We start from the raw sequence: 25216 nt of genomic DNA, 5'->3' as shown, positions 1-25216 counted from the left end.
CGATCTTTTACATCTACCGGAGAGAGTAGACAGGGCCTTGTTTAACATCTCACCTGAACAATGCTACTTCTGACAGTGTGTCAACAGCTCAGCACCGGAGTGCAGCATCAAACTGGATTTTGTTTCCAAGTCCCTGGAGGGGTCCTTGAACTTTAATGGTCAGTGGATCAGGGCGGCACAATGGCGCAGCGGTAGAGCTGTTGCCTTACAGCGACAAAGACCACGGTTCGATCCCGACTATGGGTGCCGTCTGTACGGAGTTTGCACGTTCTCACGGTGACCGTGTGGGTTTTCCCCGCATGCTTTAGTTTCCACCCACATTCCAAAGACGTTTGTAGGTTAATTGTCTTCAGTAAAATTGTAAATTATCCCTAGTGTGTAGGACAGTGTTAGTGTATGAGGTGATCGCTGGTCGGCACGGACTTGGTGGGCCAAAGGGCCTGTTTTCACGCTGTATCTCTAATGCCTAAAGACTAAAGGGGTGTCCACTGAGACGTGACTAACAATCTGATAGAAAATGATAGAACACCTCTGTCCCCACAAAGCATTTTTCGTCCTACTGATCATGACAGGCCTAGTGGTCGCCTTGACACATTGTGGAGCCAAATCTGTCTGAGTGCCTGGATCTGATGTTTCAAAAGGAGGAGGTGACCCAGTCAATGACTTATGGCATTGCCGGAATTCCTGAAGAGCCGTGCGACAGCTGGGAATAGACCCAGGCACAGCAGCCGGGAATGGTTCGAGACAATACCATTCTCAAAGTACAGGCGATCAACTCCAGCAAAGAATGTAAATCGCAATCACCATCCACCAGTGGTTCAGCTAAGTCAATCGCCTAGATTAGGTGGAGAGGTTGTACGGACTTGGAGCACCAGAGGTTGAGAGGATTCCTGATAGAAGTCTGCAACATTTTCAGAGGCATAGACAGTTAAATGCTGTTACCCAGGGTGCGGATATCAAAGACCAGAGAGCATAGCTTTAAGGTGAGAGGGGAAGTGTTAAAAGGAGATGCAGGGCAAGTATCTTACACAGGGGGTGGGGGGTGCCTGGAACACGTTGCCAGGGATGGAGGAGGAGGCAGATAGGATATGGCGCTTAAGAGACGTCTAGATAGGCACATTGATATGCAGGGAATGGAGGGAAACCAGCCCAAGGTAAGATGTTCAGGTTAAGTAAGGTGTTGTTGAGTCGCCAATTCTTTAGAATTGATCCTCAAGTTGCAGGTTATACCCAGGACTACAGTGATCAACAACATTGAAGAAAACATCATTAAAGGAACTTAAACAAATTATTTATTTCACTTGCTTCAAAGACTGTGCACTTTTTTTCCAAAATATTTTATTAAGTCTGTTGTTTAATGTCCTTTTTCATGTATGTTTTGATTAATGCAATAGCTAACATAAACATTTGGAAAGAGGCATGGCCAGTGCTAGTCACTGGCATATGATGGAGACCTTTCTAATGAGTCATGGAGAGATTATTTGATGAGCAGCCCAGGATATCCACACAGATAATGGAGCATCTGCTTGAATTTCCAATGGGAGTGAGAGGGGGTAATGACAGCCTTCCCTATTATAAGGACAATAGCTGGCCTCGTAGCATCCTAAAGCACCCTTCACTATCCTTCTCCTCCCCACCTGACCCATCTGTCTTTTAGACTAGATTTTTGAGATACAGCACGACTGTATCGACAAGCGATCACTGCGTGCACTTGCACTACTATCCTACACCACAAGTGACAATTTACAATTTTACCGAAGCCAATTATCCTACAAACCTGTACATCTTTGGAGTGTGGGATCAGGAGCACCCGGAGAAAACCTATGTGGTCACAGGGACAACGTACAAACTCCATACAGACTGCACCTGAGTCAGGATCGAATCCGGGTCTCTGGCGGTGTAAGGCAGCAACTCCACCACTGCACCAACATGCGGCCACCTCAATTAATGTCTCCTTCAGGATCCGTCTATCACTAGCTCTTTCCCCACCCCTTCTTCTCACCTCTTTCTACCAGTTATCTCCCATCCATTGAATCGGTCTAAAGAAGGGTCCTGAAACATCATCACTCCATTTCCTTCCTTGGATATTGCCTGACCCACTGAGTTCCTCCTCAGTGTTTAATGCTCAAGATTCCAGCATCTGCAGTCACTTGCTTCTCTATTCTAAAGGGAGACACAAAATGCTGGAGTAACTCAGCAGATGAGGCAGCATGTCTGGAGAGAAGGAATGGGCGACATTTTGAGTCCAGAACCTTTAGAATAGAGAAGCAAGTGACTGCAGATGCTGGAATCTTGAGCAATTAATCTGCTAACAGTTATAAACACACAAAATACATGGAATTAAAGTGACGAGGGGAAAGGATTGGGGATCTGCAAAGATTGGGGAGGGGGGAGGGGAGTCAGTCTCAGTCTACCCCACAGCAGAAGGGGGAGGAGTTGTACAGTTTATCAGACCATCAACTAACCGCTTCACACTCGCCCAGTCTGGGATTAATACAGCATGGAAGTAGGTCATCCAGTGGGCTCCCATCCATATTATCCCATCTCTCTGCGCTTGGCCTGCAAGTGTTCATCAGGACTTTAGACTTTAGACTGTAGAGATACAGAGCTGAAACAGGCCTTTCAGCCCACCAAGTCCATGCCGACCCGTGATCACCCTCGTACACTAGCACTATCCTACACACTGGGGACAATTTACACTTTTACCAGAGCCGATTGACCTACAAACCTTAATTTCTTTGAAGAGTGGGAGTAAACCGGAGCACCTGGAGAAAACCCATGCTGTCACAAGGAGAATGTGCAAACTCCATATAGACAGACGTTAGTCACGGTCAAACCCGCAAATCTGGCACTGAGGCAGCAACGCTACTGCGGCACCACTGTGCCGCCATAATATACTTCTTAATTGATGTCAGCGATTCAACTTTCACCACTGTCTCAGGTGAAATTTTTTTCCCTCTGATCCCCTCTAAATCTCTTACCCTCTACCCTGAAGTCCTCTAGCTTTATTTTCCTGTGAGAAGAGAACATGAGAAGTATACCCTAACTATAATCCTCATCATTGCACACACCTCTACCACATCCGCTCTGAACAACCTCTGGTCCAGGGAAAGTAGACCTAGCTTCTCCAGACTCTCCTCATTACTGGGGTGTTCCATCACAGGGAATGTCCTGCCCCTGATACTTATATCCCCATCAGAGAGGTAGCAGCTGCAACTGTGCAGCATTCCCTCAGCACTAGAACGTTAAGCCCCTGTCCCACTTAGGAAACCTGAACGGAAACCTCTGGAGACTTTGCGCCCCACCCAAGGTTTCCCGGAGGTTCCCAGAGGTTTTTGGCAGTCTCCGTACCTGCTTCCACTACTTGCAACCTCCGGCAACCACCTGCAACCACCGGGAACCTCACGGAAACCTTGGGTGGGGCGCAAAGTCTCCACAGGTTTCCGTTCAGGTTTCCTAAGTGGGACAGGGGCATTAGATTGCATTCTTGTGCTCATGTCTACAGAGCAGGACTTGAACCCACACCCATCAGACTTAGAGTTGACCTTGTGACCCTATGAGCCAGAGCTGCCTCACAAAATTACCTAGAACAGAAGAGAATGCCTGAGAGCTGTATTAGTGAAAGCCAGAATAAGTTTTTCACTGATGGAAAACCAATGATTCTTGACCATTTCACTGTTTGTAGAAACACTTCAAATTTGGTGCAAACTTTTCAGCTGGAATGCTTTCAATTTGTTCCTTGAAGTGTAATCAAAATAACACTGAGAAATTCCAAGCATGTAAATACTGGTGAGAATTAAAAACAAAATCAAGTAATATTCATAACTGGGATGCTCTTTTTCAAAACAGTATTTCCTCTTGGCACGGTTAGATTTCTATCATGTGACTTCTTGGATTTATTCCCTGTGGTGACTGAGGAACCTTACTCTTAAAGGGTTTACTTCCTTTAAAACACATGCATTTCTTTACATCCCCCATCTATCCACCAGCCATTGGAAGGCGTTTCTTTCTATTTACTCTATATATCCTTTCAAAGGTGAACTTGTCTTCAAAGTCTCTGTGATCTTCTCTGCACGCTGGAGGAGAGTGCAGCAAGGAATTCAGACAAACATTTTGCACCCCGAGGTTTGTGAGAATGTGGAACTCATTCCCACAGGGAGTACGTAGAATATAGAACATAGAGCAATACAGCACAAGGACAGGCCCTTCATCCCACAATGTCTGTGCCAAACATGATGCCAAGACCAACTCTTATCCAAAGATACTAGAGTGGAACTCTATGATCTTCGGTCTTATCTGTCTGCACGTGAGCCATATCCCAGCATTCCTTGCACATCCTTGTAAATCTGTAAGTTTCTTCAATGCCACTATCGTATCTGCCTCAACTACCAATCCTGGCAGTGCGTTCTGGGCACTGTATAAAAAATCTTGACCTAAACATCTCCTTTAAGCTTTGCCCCTCTCATCTTAAAGCTAGTATTCCATCCATGGGAAAAAGGTTCTGACTGTTTACCCTATAAATGCCTCTGTGCAACTTCTGCCATTCCAGAGAAAACGATTTAAGTCTGTCCAACCTCTCCCTGTAGATAATACCTCCTAATGCAGGCATCCAGTAGTTGGGGTAAATAGCAGAGAAGCACTTATGGGGAAGTTGGACAAACACAACAAGGAAAAAGGAGATGCATTTGGGTGAGAAATGGTGTGACTGTCATGGACTATTTGGGCCATGTGGTCGGTTGCTGCATTGTGTATGCTCCTTAATCATATGTGAGCTCCTCCTATCTATCTGTGGCATCCCTCATCCCTGACACTGTTCTGGATTTCTGACTGTGACATTGCCAAGTGTGGCTGAGCAGAGAGCCCCTTCACTTCTGAGGCAAGAGGCTGAGAGTGTCAGTTTGACTCCAGTGGCTTGAGCACAAAACCTAGTTTGGCTGTTCTTTCCAACAATCATCAAAGATCCCATGGCATAATATGGAGGGAATGCAGCGTTCGGCCAGAGATTCATCTTTCAAACTGTATCAATGGAAACAAATGAGCCATCCATATCCAGGTACCATTTGTGGGATCTCTCTGTGTATAATGACCACATTTGAAATGCTACTTCCCCAACTACAGTTTACTTTGAGGCTTCCCGGGGTCCTGAGATGCAAAACTTTCTCTAAAAAATATATACATCATTCCGACCATCATCCTTTACATAACATTTATGAAATTAAATGTAAATACTTGGCAACAAAACACAAAATATAGATTACAAAGTAGGGTAATCGGAACAAAATCCATGAGCCCCAATCAGGGAAGCTGCAATTAACTCATTTCCTGAGTCTTTTCCTGTGCAATTTTATTTCAATCTGTTTTATAATATAATAAATATGAGCCTGACAGTGCAATTACCATCAAAACCGAAAAGCAGTTTACAATGTTTAACTTTCTTTTGTGGCTCCTTAAGCAATGTTACACCATGATCTTGATTAACATACAAACCGACATAGTCATTTGTGACCACAAAAGTTTAAATGAGACATGAAGGAGCCCATGGTAATAAGACTGCTAAAATGTTCTCAGTATAGACTACCAGGGAATATATAAAAGGAAAGAAAGGCTTTTAGTTAAATGCAGCCATTCATAGAGTCTGGATAAAGGGCCATCCATTTAGGTGAGGAGGGATTTCACCAACTAGAGGGCTGTGAATATACAATAAAGTGTATCCACGGGTGAGATCAACCAAAAGGATTAATTAAAAGTCTGCACAATGGCACAGCTGGAAGAGCCGCTGCCTCACACTGCCAGAGACCCAGGTTCAATCCCAATCTTAGGTGTTGTCTGTGTTGAGTGGAGTGTGGAGTTTGCACGTTCTTCCTGCGATCTCGTGGGCTTCCCCCGGCCGGGTGCTTTGGTTTCCACTCACCTCCCAAAGACATGGGGGTTTGTAGGTTAATTGACATCTGTAAATGTCCCCTAGTGTGTAGGGACTGGATGCAGAAGTGGGATAACACAAAACTAGTATGAATGGGTGATCGATGGTTGGCTGGGCTGGGTGGGCTGAAGGGCCTTTTTCTCTGCTGTAACTTTCCATTCAATTAATGGGGATCAGGCAGCAAAGTGAATGACACAAGGCTGACACATTCACTGAGGTGATGACCCATGAGAGGAGATGTGTTAAGTTTAGTTTATTATTGTTACTTGTACAGAGGTCCAGTGAAGAGTTTTCTGTTACATGCTGTCCAGTCAGTGAAAAGACTATACATGGTTACAATCAAGCAGTCCACAGTGTACAGATACAGGACAAAGGGAATAATGTTTATTGCAAGATATAGTCCAATAAAGTCTGATTAAAGAAAGTCCAAGGGTCTCCAATGAATTAGATGGTGGGTCAGGATCACCTTGGCTTTGTACCATGGGAATTTCAGAGCGCTCCCCCGCTTGCCCTGGCCCCCGCCTTTGCGATGTATTTGTGTGTTTGTGTTCCACTCTGACAATCGCCGTTCCAGTTCCCGGGTTTTCAGGCGACTGCCGGCAACTTGACAGTTAACCGGCAGTCTGCTGAAAAATTGCCTAAGTGGGACAGGCCCATAAGAGATCTCCTTGGTGTCCTGACCAATGTCTTTACTCAAATGACAGGACAAAAATTAAATGACAAATTTATGAATGAGCTGCTGTTTGTGGGAAGGCAGTGTGTGTAGAATAGAATAGAATAGAATACGTTTATTGTCATTGCACAACAATTGTGCAACTAAATTTCATTGCATCTCCGTCGACACAGGATAAAAGATTTTAAAAAGAACAAAACACAACAGCCATTGACTCACATAAACACAAGATCAGTAAAGAAAATATAAATAGGTATTAAAAACATTTTTAAAGAATATTGCGCATTATCTTGCACCCCGAATTATATTGTGCTTCCCCCAGTGTTCTCTGTTAGAGTTAAGTTCTTTTATCGAACATGGGTAGAAACTATATTTTAGTCTACCGGTGTGAGTTGCTTGCTACACTTCAGAAATTACAACAGTGGCCACACTTTAGGAAAGTACGTCCTTCAATGTATAGTGCTTTGGTACATTTTCTGTGGTGAAAGATGCTGTGGAAATGTAACGTACATTTCTCTGGAAACATAAATTCATAACATTTTCAACCGCAGGCTAATCTCGAATCGAGTGCATTTAGAATTGATTGACCTCTGACCTGGTTCCTGGTCACAATGCCATCAACAGGATCTGTGTACTCGAAGTTTTCTGTTTTCTCCACTGTGTAATTGTGATTTCCTACAGCAAATTGTTGGTTTACGAACGATCGTTCTGTGATTAGAGCTTCAAGGTCCCTCATCAAGTAGAAGGACACCCGCGGATCCACTTCCTCATAATCAAACCTGCTCGTAAACAGAGAAAGATTTTACTGGCACAAGGCTTGTGACAATTGTACGAGGCACAGGTCTGGAGGCACAGAGGATTATTATAAGTTGCAGATTGTACACTTTAGACTTTGGAGACACAGTGTGGAAGCAGGCCCTTCAGCCCTCCGAGACTGCGCAGACCAGCGATCATCCCCATATACTAGTACTAACCTGCACAAGACGGACAATTTACAAATTTTACCAAAGCCAATTAACCTACAAACCTGTGCATCATTTGAGTGTGGGAGGAAACCAGAGCACCCAGAGGAAACCAACAGAATCACAGGGAGAGCGTACAAATTCGGTACAGACAGCTCTCGTCGCCATGATCAAGTCCGGGTCTCTGGCGCTGTGAGGCAGCAACTCTACCGCTGAGCCACCGTGTCATCCCTACAGCAGAATACACAGCACTCCACAGAGATATACAGAGAAATAAGGGGAGGGGAAATGGGACGAATGAGATTGCTTCTCCAGGAGTTGTAATGCAGCCAACAAGCTGGATGGCCTCTTACTGCATCATTACATGTATAAGGGCTTAAGACTAGGCCATCTGTCTCGCTGTCCGCCTCCAACTGTCCCTGAGTAGGTAGTGATGAGTCACCTGTTTGAACCACTGTAATCTGCCTGGGTGAAGATGCTCCCACATTGCTGGTGGGTTAGGAGTTTCAGGATGTAGAGTCACCATCAATGAAGGAAGAGCCACCACTTGTCCCAAATTGGGATGGTGTTGCGATTAAGGTGATGAGCTCCTACAGGTTATGCATGTTGGAGAGAGTTAGATAAGGTGGAGACAAATATATCGGACATTTAGTTCAGATGATGAAACAGGTCAGTCGACTTGTCAAGTAAAAGAAAACTGCTGGAGGAGCTTAGCAAGCCAGGCATTCTCTGTGGAGGGAAATGAATAAATAACGTTTCAGATCAGGACCTTTCATCAATCTAAAGAAGGATCTAGACTCGCAATGTCCTTCCCCCCCATGGATGTTGCCTAACCTGCCTCCAGCAGTTAGTTTTTCTACTCAAGATTCCAACATCTGGATGTTTTTTATGTTTCCAGTTAACTTGTAACCTTTGCATGAAGAACATACAGCCCCAGCACATTGACTCCAAGGTCCAGTGACCAGCATTTGCATTAAAAAGGATTTCTTGTCTTCAAGACATACCTGGACCCAGGTCCCATTTTCCATCTGACTCTTTGGAAGAACAGTACAGACTTACCCACCAAACATCTGAAAATCTCTAGCTTTCATCAAGCAGATCAACCTCAGTTTCTATTAGAGAGAGTAATGCCCCTGTCCCACTTAGGAAACCTGAACGGAAACCTCTGGAGACTTTGTGCCCCACCCAAGGTTTCTGTGCGGTTCCTGGAGGTTCCCGGAGGTTTTTGTCAGTCTCCCTACCTGCTTCCACTACCTGCAACCTCCGGCAACCACCTGCAACCTCGGGAACCGCACGGAAACCTTGGGTGGGGCGCAAATTCTCCAGAGGTTTCAATTCAGGTTTCCTAAGTGGGACAGGGGCATTATTGGATAACGGGTTGGAAAATGAAACTCTAAATGGGGTATAGGGGAGTCTAGGAATGTGTATCACAGCAGCACAGAGAAACAAATAGAAATAACAAAAGAGTCACTGGGATTCACTGCTAGAGAATGGAATTGAAAAACAATGGGATTCAGTTAAATGCAAAGATTTTGGAGAACCATTTATGAGGATGTTGCCAGGACTAGAGGGTCTGAACTATAGGCAGAGGTTGAGTAAGTTGGGACTTTATTCCTTGGAGTGCAGAAGGATGAGGTGTGATCTTATAGAGGTGTATAAGATCATGAGAGGAATAGATTGGATAGATGCACAGAGTCTCTTGCCCAGAGTAGGTGAATCAAGGACCAGAGGACATTGATTTAAGGTGAAGGGGAAAAGATTTAATAGGAATCTGAGGGGTAACTTTTTCACACAAAGGGTGGTGGATGTATGGAATAAGCTGCCAGAGGAGGTAGGTGAGTCTGGGACTATCCCAACGTTCAAGGAGCAGTTAGACAGGTTCATGGTTAGGACAAGTTTGGAGGGATATGGACCAAACGCAGGCATGTGGGACTAATGTAGCTGGGACATGTTGGCCCATGTGGGCGAGTTGGGCCAAAGGGTCTGTTTCCACACTGTATCACTCTATGACTCTGTGACCAAACACATTTCTGGCTATATTATGAAAAGGACGAATAAATATTAGAGATATACCAAACACTTGTAAGGATTATATTCAAACTCTAAAATTCTTCTCAGTTAAGATTGGGCGGGATGGGTCACCTTTCCCTGGAAAAGAGAAACACAGAGCTTGAGGTGGTAGAGGATTTAATATTAGGGAGGCGTTTGAAGGGGTTGATGCAAAGGACATAAGTCAATGATGAAAAGAGCAAATCAAGAGTCCCATCAGTGTAAGGAAATCACTAATAAATTGAATAGAGAATTTTGGAGGAATTTCTTAACTCCAAGAGTGGTGGGAATGTGGAACTCGCTCCAACGGGGAATGGTTGAAATGATTAGCAGAGATAGATTTAAGGGGATGATGAGAAAATGCATGAGGGAGAAAGGAAACAGGAAGATCTCAAGTTCAAGTGAGTTTATTGTCATGTGTCCCTGATAGGACAATGAAATTCTTGCTTTGCTTCAGCAAATAGTAGGCATTGATCTGATAGTAGAAGAACATGCAGCCACTGATGAAGAAGAGCAAGACTTTCTTCCAGTTGTCCTAGGGCCTAAGTCATCTCTTAACTAATATTACCACCAGACAATATAATTATTTCTGCATTCCTCTATAGAAGATTACTGTGCAGAATTTGGTTGCTGCATTTCACTTCATTTCAATGTCTGGGCTCACAAAGCAGACCACTGGCTGTAAAGCACTTTGGGAAGTCCCATTACATGTTAGAGAAATATGTTCCTAATTTTTTAACTAGGTGTGTTCAGTGTCTTCTCTGGAACATTTAAACTAGGGCATCTTGGGTCTATGATTGCTGAACAAATGGCCTGACTTTGAGATATCCGTAATGTGGAATTTATAACAGCTGTCATGTTGAGGGCTTGTCATTGCCATCCAGGGTGAAGGTGAGCCTCACAACACCGTGATCATCACGCCACTGCTCTGTTGATGCTGTAGTTGGGAGCTCATCACCAGAGGTCACTGCCAGCAGACCTCCCGGCGCAACTTATTTGGTACTGAGGGAGGTGTGTGTAGATCAAAGTATGGAATTTACAAGATTATGATACAGGAAAGTGCAGGATTATGGCAGAAGATGGAGTCAATGGAATAAGGTTCTGAATGGTAGGCTGCTCTGGAAGGTTAGATTGCATGGGTTCAGGGAAGTTGACCAATTGGATAGAGAATTGGTTTCATGAAAGGAAGCAGAGGATGAATGTAGAAGGCTGTTTTTCTGGACTAGAGGCCTGTGACTAGTGATTTACCTCAGAGATTGGTGTTGGGCCCTTTGCTGTTGTGATACACATCAACAATTTGGATGAGATTGTACATAGCATGATTAGCACCTTTGCAGATTAGATTAAAGTGGGCGGTATCATAGACAGTGAAGGTGATTATTAAAAATCACAACAGGATCTTGATCAGTTGGGCAAGTGGGCAGAGGGATGGTTGAAGGAGATTAATGCAGATAAGAGGGAGGTGTGGCATTTTGGGAAGTCAAACCAGGACAGGACCTTACCAGTGAATGGTAGGGCTCTGGGGAGTGTTGTACAGCAGAGGGATCTAGGAGTATAGGTACATAGTTCCCTGAAATTGGCACCACAGGTAGATGGGGTGGTAAAGAGGACTTTTTGGTACATTGGCCTTTATCATTCAGGGTATTGAGTATAAACATTCACATGTTATGCTACAGTTGCAAAAGACGTTGCTGAGGCTACATTTGGAGTATTGTGTTCAGTTTTGGTCACCCTGCTATAGGATGTTGTTAGGCTGGAAAGAGTGCTGAGAGGATTTGTGAGGTTTTGACAGGACTTGAGGCCCTGAGCTGTAGGGAAGAGGTGGGGCGGGCTAGGACTTTATTCCTTGGAGTGCAGGAGTCTGAGGGGTAATCTTATAGATGAGTGTAAACCATGAGAGGAATAGACATGTTCATGCACAGAATCTTTTACACTGGGTAGAGGAATCAACAAGCAGAGGACATAGCTTTAAGATGAGATGGGAATTATTTAATAGGAACCTGAGAGACAACTTTTTCACACAGAGAGTGATGAGTATATGGAATGAGCTGCCAGAAGAGGTAGTTGAGATAATTACTATAACTACATTTAAAGGACATATGGACAGGTACATGGATAGGAAAGGTTTAGAGGAATATGGGCAAATGCAGGTAGATGGGGCATCTTGGTCTGCATGGACAAGTTGGTGTGAAGGGCCTGTTTCCATGCTGTGTGATTCTATGGATCTATGGAGTCTAAGGACGAGGGGAAAGCACCGGAAGAGGAGTTTGCAGGAACTGTGGCAGAGTAAATAGAGAGGCCCCACTGTTGATGTTCGGGAAGGTTGGCCTGAAATAGTAAGATTAAACGAGAACTTACCAGTTTGAAGTTTGATCTGTATTTTATGAGGAGTTACGATGAGGGATTACGTGAAGAAGCCCGCCAGGACGCATGCGTGTCATTCTTCAAAGCAGCGGTGTGAAATCACAGATAACTGTAATGACTAAACATAGTAAGATTAGAGAAGAGATACCAGTTAAGTATATGATCAAGGGTGGGAGCGGAGGGCACGTAATCCCTCATCGTAACTCTTCATAAAATACAGATCAAACTTCAAACTGGTAAGTTCTCGTTTAATCTTACTATTATACTTCGGAGTCACGTGAGTGACTACGTGAAGATTTTAAAGCTCTGTGATTTCATGCCGTGGAAACGAGTCCATGCATCACGTCTGCCTTGATGACTGTAGGAGGAATTGTGTTAACATAATTTGGACATGAATTCGACATTGAAATCATAAAATTTGTTAACACAAAATTATAACCCCTTTTTATGGGTTTAAATTAATTTACAGAACTTAAAATTGTTTCTGCAAACGTTCCAGGTTTCATTACTGGTTTGTTGTAAAATAATTGGAATGTTTTTTCCCCAGACCATCCTGCTGCCTTGAGGATTTGGTCCATTGGTACATCCAACTGTATCGCTGCCGATGTAGCTGCAGCCCTGGTGGAATGAGATTTAAAATATTAGTATCCACCCCAGCCTGTGTTAGCACCTGTTTCAGCCATCTTGAGATGGTCTGGACCGTCACTCTTTTGTGTGGTTGCTTGTGGCTGACCAAAAGTGCCTTCTCATTGCCTCTTAGGATTTTCGTTGTCTCCATGTATAACAACAGATGTCTTACTATACAGAGACGGTCATCTGTTGGGTATGACCTAAATTGTATATTGAGGCCTGCTGATCCCTGTCTGTTCTGCTTTACTAACTCATAGATATGAAACTTAATATTTTCTGTTGAGGAAGTCATGTTGTCCAGTCTTTGTTTATACAGTGACTGTACCCTCTGTGCCGTGACCAATGCCATTAGCATGACTGTTTTTAATGTCAGTCTGTGTAAGGACAGAGCTGTTGCTGGAGACCAATTCCTGAGCATCTTCAGGACAATACTTACATCCCATATTTGGGAGTACCTGGTTCTTGGGGGATTAGTATTAAAAATTCCCCTCATAGGTTTTGTTAGCAGTGGGTGAGTCCCAACAGAGTAACGCTCTGTCCCCTGCCATAGGTAAGTCGATAGGGCACTTCTGGCGCAGTTGATGGCACTGTAACTGAGCCCCTCATCATAGTGGAGGCCTGCCAGATATTCCAGAACAGACGGGATGTTCATGTCTCTGTAGGTGATGTTGTTTTTATGGCAGTACATCTCCCACTTCCTGATATAGACTGTTTTTTGGTTGACTGTCTTTGGGCCGCTGAGATCATGTTCACTGTTCGGTCCGTCAGTCCCAGATGTAGTAGAGGTGTTTTTAAACTCTACAAATGAATAAGTTCAAATGTTTATGGCATGGGTGGCTATCCCTTGTTACAGGATGTAGCAATAAATCTGGTCTATGTGGGATTGTGATACATGGTTCTAATACCATGTTTAATACCACTGGGAAGCATGGTTGAGTAGGCCAATCGGGTACTACCAAAATACCAGACGTAGAGTCTTGTTGTATTTTCCTTAATACCCGACTGATGAGGCAGAAAGGAGGGAATGCGTAAATAAACAATTACCCCCCAATGCAGCGAAAATGCATCTGTCGCCGCTGCCCCAGGGTCTGGTTCCCATGAAACATAATTTGATAACTGGTGGTTAAGTCTGGATGCGAATAGATCGATATCTGGTGTTCCATATTTTGCTGTAATATCAGCAAATACTTTTTTATTCAACATCCATTCGGTGTTTTCATAAAATTTGCGTGACCTGGTGTCTGCCACTAAATTTAGTCTTCCTGGTAGGTAAGTGGCTGATATCCAAATATCTCTCTGGATACACCATTGCCAAATTGTATTAGCCAGATTGTCACATGATGTCGGTTTGTTTCCACCCATGTGGTTAATGTATGCTACCACGGTGGTATTGTCTATCTGTAGTCTAACATGCTGGTGATATGACCCAGTACAATATGACTTTAGGCCATGGAATGCACCCAACATTTCCAGGTAGTTTATGCCCAGTGTGAGTAATAATGATGCCTCCTGAGCAGTCCATCTACCTCCACAGCTGGTGATGGTATTGGTGGCTCCCCATCCAAGTGCACTGGCATCAGTTTGTAGTACCATGGAAGGGTTACTGACAATGATTGGATTGGAACAAAGCCAGATCTATCCACCATTTTAGTTCCATTTTAGCTTTGATTGGTAGTTTCATAGGTCTGTCAAAGTGACCTGCATTAATTGTGAGTGCTTGTATTTTTGCTCTCTGTAAGTTTTGGTAATGTAGAGGTCCAAATTGTGTGGCTGGAAAGGCAGCCACCATTTTGCCAATTACTTTTGCTACCAATCTGATGGATGGTTTGCTGATGTCAATGAGGTTATTGCAAGCCTCTATTAAATCTCTAGCCTTTCCCTTAGGCAGAGTCACCGACATGTGAACTGAGTCAATGGTGAACCCCAAATAGTCCATAGTAGTGGAAGGCGTTAGTTTACATTTAACTGGATGGATAATAAATCCCAGTTTTTCAAATAACTGTTTTGTGGCTGTTACAGTTTGTTTGGCCAATTCCAAAGTTTTGCCCACAATGAGTATGTCATCTAAATATGCCATGACCATGTGTTTAGGTTTCCGTAGAAACGCTAGGGCTGGTTTCAAAATTTTTGTGAACAGCCTGGGGGCTGATGATAATCCATTTTGGCAGTGCTTTATACTGCCAATGTTGTCCCATCCAGTTGAATTTTAAGTAACATCTGTGGTCACCTTGTATAGGCACTGAATAGTAAGCATCTTTTAAATCGATGCTGGCCATGAAGTAACCTTTGGAAATTAATTGTTTAGCAGTAACAAAGGTTTCCATTTTGAAGTGAATATATTGTACAAATGTATTCAATTTTGTCAGATCTATGATGATGCGATAACCACCATCTTTTTTGTTTTTGGTAAATATATTGGACACGATATAATGGTTCGTGTTGAGTTTTCTCAATTACACCTTTTACGTAAAGCCGCTCCAGTTCAGCTTGCGCTTTTGATTTTTTTTAATCAGAAAGCACGAACATTCGGTTCGGTATATGTTGAACTGGAGGGCTGTACTTGTGTATAAACTCTATTGTATATCCCTGGATACTGCTTAAGATGTAAGTATCGGTTGTTAACATGCTCCATGCATTCAGAAAAGAGTGTAATCTCCCCCCAACCTCCATGCTCCCTGTATTTTGTTGGGAACCAGACCCACCTACCTCCATAGTTACCAGTGGCAGGTTTACTTCTTTTTTGTAGGTTCTTCGCTGCTGTTGTTGCGCTGGTGTCTGGATTTTCGGTTTGGTTGGCATTGGAGGTCCCCGCATCTTCCAAGAAGGCCGGCCTGGGCCATGGCCTAAAAAGGCTCATGTTTTGAGTACCGGGCCTTCGAGCTTTCACCAGTTCTGCTGGTGGGTGCGTAGGGGTGCTGGCTTTAGCTGTAGTGGGTTTTTGTTGGAGTCCCTTTTATTAGTCCCAGGGTTTTTGCTTCCTCATCGAGCTTTGCACAGTCCCTGCACCCCTTGCACACTTGTCTTTCCTTCTGCGGACCCCTCTTCCAGGTCAGCCCAGAACTGACCCGCAGTGCTCCCCTCTGATGAGGTAGAAGCACTGTGCAGCCCTTCAAGAGGTACTGCTGTGGGTTTATCATAGGACCCACAGTAACCCGACTCCATCTCCCGGAGTCTGTCACATTGGAGCAAATGCTCCACACACCGCTCCATCCGGCTCCAGCGCTCTCGGTCGCTGGCCGCCCGCGGTTGTTCAAAGTCGGACTCATCTGAGTCCACGATCTTGTTTGTTTTGTGTCTAGCCTTACCGCCTGGCCGCGTGGATCTGGCCGGTGCGGAGGCGACATCGGGCACAGCTGATCCCACTATCGGTGATCCGAGTGCCGCTGGCTGCTGCTGGCTGCCCGCTGCTCCGCGGTCCTCCCTCACCAGCTTTGTCGCAGCCCGTTGGTTTCTCCACCTGTAATCAGCATGGGAAAACACAAAAAGACCGCAGCTCTTACCTGCAGGTCCTGGTTTAAATTGTCGCTACGGGGGAACGTCGTTCCACCCCGCCTCCTCCGTTTTCGACTTGTCAAAAGTCGACGGCCCCATTCTGAATAGTCTCCCGCCCGGCCGTGGTGTTCTGGCCGGCGCGGGACAAAAAGTCGGCACAGCTGATCCCTTACGGGGCTTGTGCCTTCAGCTGCTGCTGGCTCCCGCAACTTCGCGGTCCTCCCCAGCCAGCTTCACTCGCAGCACTTGTGGACACTATTTTGTCCAGCTTCCCCCCCCCCTGTGTAAAAACAGCGCGGGGACAAAAACTACCGCAGAGTAAATCACTTACCTGCAGGTCGCGGTTTCAAACTTACTGCTGTGGGGGAACGTTCCACCCCGCCTGTCGTTTTGCAAGCGTGAAAGCGATATGACACGCATGCGTCCTGGCGGGCTTCTTCACGTAGTCACTCACGTGACTCCGAAGTAAAATTCAGCATTACTGATGTGAATTGCCTTGTGAATTGAAGGTCATTAATCAGAGCATAATTTTGGGAGTACTGGCGGTGCCACCTTTTAGGTTGGACTTTAAACCGAGGTCCTGTCGATCCACTCAGGGTGATGTAAGAGAACAGGTGGCACTGTTTTGAATGCATTGGAGCTATCCTGGGACTGACATTTATCTCTGAAACAATGTCAACCTGCTACATTAGTGTTATTGGCAGCCACTTTCCAAACATCTGATTGACTATTTAGAGATTTGGAATATCTAGAGAAAAATAATTTATATCCAATAAATGTCCAAGTGCTTATTATTCTTTAATATAGTGATCACAAAGATAGTCGCCAATGTAATAAATAACCGGAGCCTGGGAGAGCTGGACAGTGGGGTAAGTTACAGCACAGCCTTGCTGTAATGATTCAACATTCTGGAATATGAAATAAGTTGAATCAGTGGTGAGTCCAATGAATGTTTATGGGCCCTGCCTTCACAATTGCAATGTCCCAACATGGCTGACTATCCCTCTCACCTGCAGTAGTAATTCCGACCGAACCTTGCCCAGTGATCCTTCAGTATGTCCTCCACACTCTGTTTACGAGCTGCAATGATGGACAGCCACGCTAGAACAGCCCAGAGACCGTCTTTCTCTCGAATGTGGTCAGAGCCTGCAACAGACATAATAAAACACCACGTGACTTCCCGAGCAGGGCTATTGCAGATGGTGCAGAGAAACACATAATCAGAAGCCAATGAAAGTGGAACATTTGGATTTTATGTCCATTCTCTCCAGTTAGTCTCACTCCTTCTGCTCTTTTCCATCACCTGGAAGATTTATCCTTTCCAATTAATTTCCTAATTCCCTTTTATAAGGCAACATTGAGTCAGAGTCCCATGGGTGTGCAGGTCAACCTAAGGAGAGGAACACTCAAAGGGGTGGGACTGGGGATACTCAAGGGGAGGGGTACAGTCAGCGCGGGCATACTGGGTGTTGAGATGCTAAAGAAGGGGACCTCTGTTATATAGCCATAATCACTGTGATCAGTTTGCTCTAAATCCTCCATATCTAATGAATTACTTGGACTTGTATTCAGCATTTTGAACTCAAGTGCCATTATCTGGTTCCCACCAACCCCTTCAGCCCCCATGAAGGGTCCTGGACCTGAAATATTAGCTCTTCCTCTTTCCGCAGATGATGCTTGACCTACTGAGTTTTCCAGCATTTTCTGTCTTTATTTCAGAAATGTGTCATCTGCACTTTTTTGCAATTTTAGTTTAGTTTAGTGATATAGCGTGGAAACAGGCCCTCCGGCCCACTGAGTCTACACCGACCAGTGATCCACGCACATTAACTCTATCGTACACACACTAGAGACAGTTATTACATTTATACTAAGCCAATTAACCTACAAACCTGTACATCTTTGGAGTGTGGGAGGAAACTGAAGATCTCGGAGAAAATTCACGCAGGTCACGGGGAGAACGTACCAACTACGTACAGACAGCACCCGTAGTCAGGATCGAACCCTGGGGTCTCTGGCGCTGTAAGCACCGTAAGGCAGCAACTCTGCCGTTGCGCCACCATGCCGCCATTCCCACAACGGTCTTCCCACCAATCCCTCTCCACAAAGGGTGGCCAGAAATGCTGCATATCCTCTGTGCAAGATCAAACTCAAACCACAACATGGCTTCCATTACTTTGCTTGCCTTCAACCATAAAGAGAAATGCCAACTTCCATCAATCTGTTGGACTATTATTTCTTGGTTTGAAAGTTGTGGGGGAGGGAAGGTTGGGTCAGTAGATGAAAGGACTCATCAAGTTTAAAATGTTCACCTGAAGAGTAATAACCAGTGGGCTGAACTACAGTCTGAGAGCAAGAATCAGGAATAATATAAAACCTCAATTTTGGTTGGCATGGAAACAATGGGCCAATTGTTTATCCAATCCCTCCTCATTGTAAAGCTTTTTGATTCTGACTAACAGTGGACAGAAAAGATCATCCCAAGTCTGTCAATCAGAGCATGAATTGTTTCCCCGTGACATTCCTTGTATACTGTGCTCACGTTATTGCTGTATCGCTGTTCGGCTACACATTTTGAATAAAAATATAGTTTTTCATTCAAGTAGAAGCCACATGATTCAGTACTGAGCTGTGTGGCCACAATCGCCCACTGTGTGAATCAGCAAACAGACTGAGCTCCCAGCCTCTCTGTGAAAAGACTCAAAGTGCAGAACCCTCTGCTATAAAGTTGCCCTCAACCAACCACATCCCTCTGATTAATACGAGAACAAGGGAGTTAACATAGTGATGCATCACATGATCATTATCAGAAGAAATACTGCTACCCTGCCAATGCGAGAAAACATTCAAGCAGGCAAGGCTTGGTCAGAGGCGTAGGTCTACAGGTCATCGTAAAGGTGGAAAGGGAGGATGATATGAAGGGGGAAGAGTTTCGGGGGAGTATTTCAGACATTTGAGTCTTGGCTGCAGAGTGCTGGTGGTGGAGAGAAAATAAATCATACAATTGGAGGAGCACAAAATATGTCCAAGGGTCGGAGATCTGCTGAGATTGCGCACAAACAGGGGCAGAAACATAGAAACATAGAAAATAGGTGCAGAAGGAGGCCATTCGGCCCTTCTAGCCAGCATGGCCATTCATTGTGATCATGGCCGATCGCCCCCAATCAATAACCCGTGCCTGCCTTCTCCCCATATCCTTTGATTCCACTAGCCCCTAGAGCTCTATCTAACTCTCTCTTAAATCCATCCAGTGATTTGGCCTCCACTACCCTCTGTGGCAGGGAATTCCACAACTATATTATACTGCATCTGCCACGCATCTGCCCACTCACTCAACCTGTCCAGGTCCCCCTGCAACCTCCTAACATCCTCTTCACAGTTCACACTGCCACCCAGATTTGTGTCATCAGCAAACTTGCTAGTGTTGCTCCTAATTCCCTCTTCCAAATCATTAATATATATGGTAAACAGTTGCTGCCCCAACACCGAGCCTTGCGGCACTCCACTCGCCACTGCCTGCTCTGCCCCTGCTCTCACTAATTCTCTTGATGACCTCTCCAAAAACGTAATCAGATTTGTGAGATATGATCTCCCACGTACAAAGCTAATCTGACTATCGCAGAGACATGAATACAACCCAATGGGCCATGGCCAATACAAACACCCATTGCCACTGAATCCAATTACCTTTCACTCCAATTTACAACAGGGGAAAGGAGAAAGCACAATCTAAGGCAGGGAAACAGAAACATCCATTGATAAGAATGGTGAGCAAACACGTTTGACATACTCTGGATTTATGGGTGAAGGGAGACAAATGGAGATAGGAGATCTTTGATTGAGAACATCTTGAGTTTAAATGAGGCAGGATCATTCCTTGCCACAGCCGGATAGTATTAGGATAAGCTCCCTTTAATGGAAGACAGCTTTGTGCATTATCAGGTCTGCCTCATATCAACATAGTGGACTTAATCAGTGTCGGAGAAATGCACAATTCAAAGCACATGTAAGTGCCGACTGCACCTGCAGTTGATGGCTGCTTAAATGTGGTGTCTTAGAGAAAATCCTTTCCTGCTTCTCGTTTGGGGCAATGGTAACAATCACCTGCTTAACTTGAGGCCAACAGGGAAATTAAGAAATCCACGGGATTCCTTGTGGGTCAATTGCAGTATGGCAATTAGATAAAAACACATGTACTCCTGCGTGTTGATAACACTCTGGTCTCTAGGTTACAAAAAAACATCTTGCTCTCTCCAAAGCCCTCACCAGTCAGGTTGGTCTTATCGTCAAGCCAGCCAGGTTGTCAATGGATATATGGGCAAGGTCAGAGTGCTTGGACAGCAAGTATGCAAATGACAATTTTTGGTGGTGAGCTTTTCTAAAGAGAATCCAAGCCAATATATCCAGCAACATGTGGCACTGCTTCTAACTGAATCCTCAGTATGAGATCAGCAGACTGAGAACAGCTTGGTGGAGTTTCTCTTTTGTGACTATTGGTGCAGACAACAAAGGTGTTGCATGTTGGGAGGTCAAATGTAAGGGGAAGGTGTACGGTTGATGGGAAGACCCTTAGAGGCATAGGTGTGCAGAGGGATCTTGGGGTCCAGGTCCATAGCTCCGTGAAAGTGGCAACACAAGTAGGAAGAGCGGTAAAGATGGCCTGTGGTATGCTTGCCTTCTTTGGGTATAAGAGACAGGAAGCCATGATGCAACTTTATAAGACTTTTGTTAGGTTGGATTTGGAGTATTGTGTGCAATTCTGGTCGTCCATTATTGGCAGGATGTAACATGTACCTTATACCTTCCGAAGAGTCCACCAGGGACTATACTGGAAGTTGGACAATTTTACACTGAGATTAGTGAGAGATATAATTTTCATATTATAAAGCCAATTAACCTACAAACCTGTACATCTTTGGAATGTGGGAAGAAACCGAAGATCTCAGAGAAAACCGATGCAGGTTACGGGGAGAACGTACACACTCCGTAACAGACAGCGCCCATATTCGGGATCAAACCCGGGTCTCCGGTGCTGCATTTTGCTGTAAGGCAGCAACTCTACCGCTGCGCCACCGTGACTGCCCTGTGGATACTTTGGAGAGGGTGCAGAAGAGGCTTACCAGAATGATGCTCGGATTAAGTGGTATTAACCACCAGGAAAGGTTGGGCAGATTTTGAATGTTTTCTCTGTGATGCCAGAGATTGAGGGGAGACCTGATGGAAGTATATAAAATCCAGACAGATATAGCCGGGGTAGACAGTCAGGTAGAAACTTTTTCTCCAGGTGGGAATGTCAAAGAATAGAGGCTATGGCTTTAAGGCGAGAGGGGTAAAGTTTAAAGGAGATGTGCAGGGCAAGTTTTTTTACAGGGTGCCCAGAACACACTGCTGGGGCGGTGGCAGAAGCAGATACATGAGTAGCATTTAAGAAGTTTATAGATAAGCACATATGCAGAATATCCTGGAAATGCAGGGAATGTAGAGGTATTGCAGGCAGGTGAGGTCTTGGCATCATTGGACGAGGATGGACCACATGGAAGTGAGGACAATGGGGACCTGGCGTGGGGGACTGCTGTCAGGGGGGTGGGAGTGGGGGTTGGGGGAGAACGATGGGGGACCTGGCACGGATACAGTGTATACTTTGTAACTTAGTCAGTGCCCTTATGTGGTGACTATTTGCATACCTTGGGTATGCAAGCAAAGAATTTCACTGTGACTTGTTACATGTGACAAAGTATTCATTCAGTCATTCATTCAGACATTGTAGGTAATAGGGCCTGTTCCTGAGTTGCTCCTTTCTATTTTCTATTTTCTATATTCTATATCCCATGGCCTTATTTTGAAAAAGAAAACGGGGGGAAGGGATATTATCACTCGAAGCAATGCTGCGAAAAAAACAGATCATTTTATCATTTTACAATGTGCTCTAACTGGTCACTGTTTTATCAGAGCAAAGATTTACCATCAAATTAAATTGTTTCTCAAAATAGTATCCTTCCCAGTAAGACTGGAAGTTTGCTGACACTTTTTTTCTTTCAAAATGAACATCCATAAGCAAAATTCACAGAACAATGTATAGGAGGCTGAGGCAAGTAATTCCTTTTAAACAAGTTTTTTTCGCCAGATACCATTTTTGTTTTGGCAGGATATAGCGTGGAAGGAAAACTCCATGAATGGAAAAGATCGTTGGCTGGATTCAACATGTGGAAAGAAGTTCTATAATCTGGCCTTGAAAGGAATATTTTGAACATGCAAACTTGGGATAGATATTGCATTGAAAATATCGCCCAGAATCGGATCAGTTGACCTGAATATTCTTTGCTAGTTCTATGCCCCATGTGAACCTCCTCCCTTCACTCTTGACCTTCCTCTATCCCCTTCTATACCTGGCTCCCCTGTGTGTTCATCTAGCTTTGTAGTATTGAAGACAATGCAAAGGAGATTCACCAGGCTCAATTTTGTGAGGAGAGGGCTGCCCCCATAAGAAACTCGAAAGTTTGGGTCTACATTCTTTTGAGGTTAAAAGGATGAGGGGTGACCATATTAAAAAATGTAAGATTCCAAGGGGTCTCGGCAGTGAAGATGTTGCAGTATTCACGTAGTAAGGGAGTGGAAACAAGGGAACATAGTTACAAAATTAAGGAGCCAGTTTCCTCCCACATCTCAAAGACGTGCGGGTTTGTAGGTTAATTGTAATCTGTAAATTGCCCCTCGTGTGTAAGGAGTGGATGATAAGTGGGATAATGTGGGACTAGTGTGGGTGGGTGGTCGATGGTCGTCATGGACTCAATGAGCCAAAGTGCCTTTTTTTCTATTCGGTAACTCTAGTTGCCACTTTTGTTTCTGAAGTTGCCACATTAGTTTCTGGTGCCATCTTGTATTCTTCAAGTTTCAGAATTCTTAAAAATGTAGACTCTTAACTTGGCCCTAAAGGCCCGTCGTGGTCTTAATTAGTGAACCATCTCCTCCTCCTTCTAATGACGTTCATTCTCAGCACGGACTGTTGCAGCTCTGTTTCACGACTATTCAGTTCATGCCCATTAATTGCCACTGCTCAGGTGCTAAGCATTACCTCATGGCCTCAGGAAATTGATATTTGCCAAGCCAGCGATCTGCGGAGTGTTCCGAACTAAAATGGAAGAGTTTTTCAACAGTTCTACCAAACAGCTGGCTGGCTGCCTGCGACCTTCTCTGGGAAACTGCGCCTCGTTAACAGGCAGCTTTCATCCTTTTATAGGCGAAGAATGACTTTCATGAGGCACTCCAGCATTAATTTCAAGCTGCCAGAGAGGCGTCAAGATCTGCAAAAGTAATTCCGCCAAATAAGCACCAACTCGCAAATATTTATATGAACATTTTTTAGGCATGCGTGGGGTAGTGATTATAACACTTGCTCTGCTGGTTAAAGGAAACAAGAATATCCTGTTAAGTACTGGTAAATGGATATTTTAATTGAATTCAGAACACCCAAATTGTTTAATTCTGCAGACTGGCCATCTTTGGTTTTAACTGCTCCACCATTCTGACCACTAAATTTTAGAAACACCTCACTAAATCTCTCCACTCCACGTGCCATCCTTCCTTAGACATTCCTTAAAAGCCTCCCTCTGAGAGCAAACATTTGGTTACGTCCCCTAACATCGCCTCATGTCTCATGATCTACCTATGATATACCCTGCCTGGCATACTTTACAATGCTAAAGGCACAGTGTGGATATAAGTCATTGTCAAATGAATATACAACCATTAGACCATAGCTTAATGAGATTAATGTGCACATATACCGCGCTGATGCGGAACAATTCTCTCACCCCATCCTCTCCCTTGACATCCATTGCCTCCATGTTGTCAGACTGCTGACCTGCCATCCAACTTTCCATTCATGGAATGCGGACAGTTCTGGCAGGAGCAGCATTTATCATTCCTCACTAACTGACAGTGAGTCATCTTCTTGAATCTCTGCAGCCTGCCTTGTTCCACAGTGCTGTTGGGTAGGGAGTCCCTGGACTTAGACGCAGTGACAAGGAAGAAACGACAATATATCCCCAGGTCAGATTTATGGTGTGATCCACAGAGGAACCTCTGGGTTATTAGCAACAAAATATCATCCATATGTTTGTGCTGCAGGAATAGTGGCAGATGAAAATGCTTCAACTTTCCTAGCTTCCAACCCGCAAGGGGGTTTAATCTGTTTATTCCATGTTGCACCCACCTTCAGCAGGCATTATCCTGTTCACATTGGCATGCATCACCAACACTATGAAGAGGGTAGAAATCAGACATGGGCCTTGTAACGAGACACCGTTTCTCTGAGTGGGTTGTAGGCACCCAGTCAGCTAATTAACCGAACAGTTGAAAAACTCTTCCATTTTAGTTGGAACACGCGCAGCTTGCCAGCTTTGCAGGTATACAAACTCCTGAGGTCTCAAGGCAATCGGTAGCACCTGATCAGTGGCAATTAATGTGAATTATGAAGAAAGTCACCATTCAGAACGGTAAGAGCCTAACACTGCATTGAACATGATCAGAAAGAAGGAGAAACATTCTGCATGCCCTAAAGGAGATGTCCAAACCATAAGGAAAAGGAAGCCTTCTTTTCCTTCGAATCTGCCCTGCCATTCATTAAGTCCATGGCCGATCAACCTTAGTGCAATTTTCCATTTCTATCCCCGTATACCTTGATTCCTTTAATGTCCAAAAACCCATTAGTCATCTGATTTGAATGAATGGAATGACTAAGCCTCCACAGCGTTCTGGGATGGTGAATTCTGATGGTTCTCTACCGTCAGTGAAAGAATGTCTCTGCATCTCAGTTCTAAATATCCACCTTTTATTCTGAAACAGTGCCCCTTGATCCCAGACTCCTGAACCAGGCAAAGAAAACCTCCCCTGTATCAGACCTGTTGAGCTCTGAGAATTTTGTGCATCTTGATACGATCAGCTCTCCTTCTTCTAAACTTGACAGAATTCAGTCACAGCCTATCTAATGATTTCTTAAATGGTGAACGCACCATTGCTGGGACCTATCTTATGAATCACTCCCTCTGTGGCAGGTACATCCGTGCTTAGCTATGGAGAACCAAACGCACAAGGCTCTGCTCGCAATCTCAGCAATTCCCTATAAAA

At 44.5% G+C, this 25216-nt stretch overlaps 1 protein-coding gene across 1 annotated transcript in view; it reads right to left on the bottom strand.

Moving 5' to 3' along the window:
* pgm5 (phosphoglucomutase 5) overlaps window positions 1–25216 on the bottom strand; it is a 145887-nt gene that overhangs the window by 12018 nt on the left and 108653 nt on the right. The window contains exons 8-9 of the mRNA XM_033018084.1: window positions 17101–17236; window positions 7189–7372 (exon numbers count right to left, since the gene is read on the bottom strand). Of these exons, the coding sequence (XP_032873975.1) occupies window positions 7189–7372; window positions 17101–17236 (320 nt within the window). The remainder of the gene's footprint in view (window positions 1–7188; window positions 7373–17100; window positions 17237–25216) is intronic.

The sequence above is a fragment of the Amblyraja radiata genome, chromosome 3, assembly GCF_010909765.2.
Source record: "Amblyraja radiata isolate CabotCenter1 chromosome 3, sAmbRad1.1.pri, whole genome shotgun sequence".
NCBI lineage: Eukaryota > Metazoa > Chordata > Chondrichthyes > Rajiformes > Rajidae > Amblyraja > Amblyraja radiata.
Note: the sequence above shows the minus strand (reverse complement) of the source record. Positions and strands in the feature narration are given on the sequence as shown.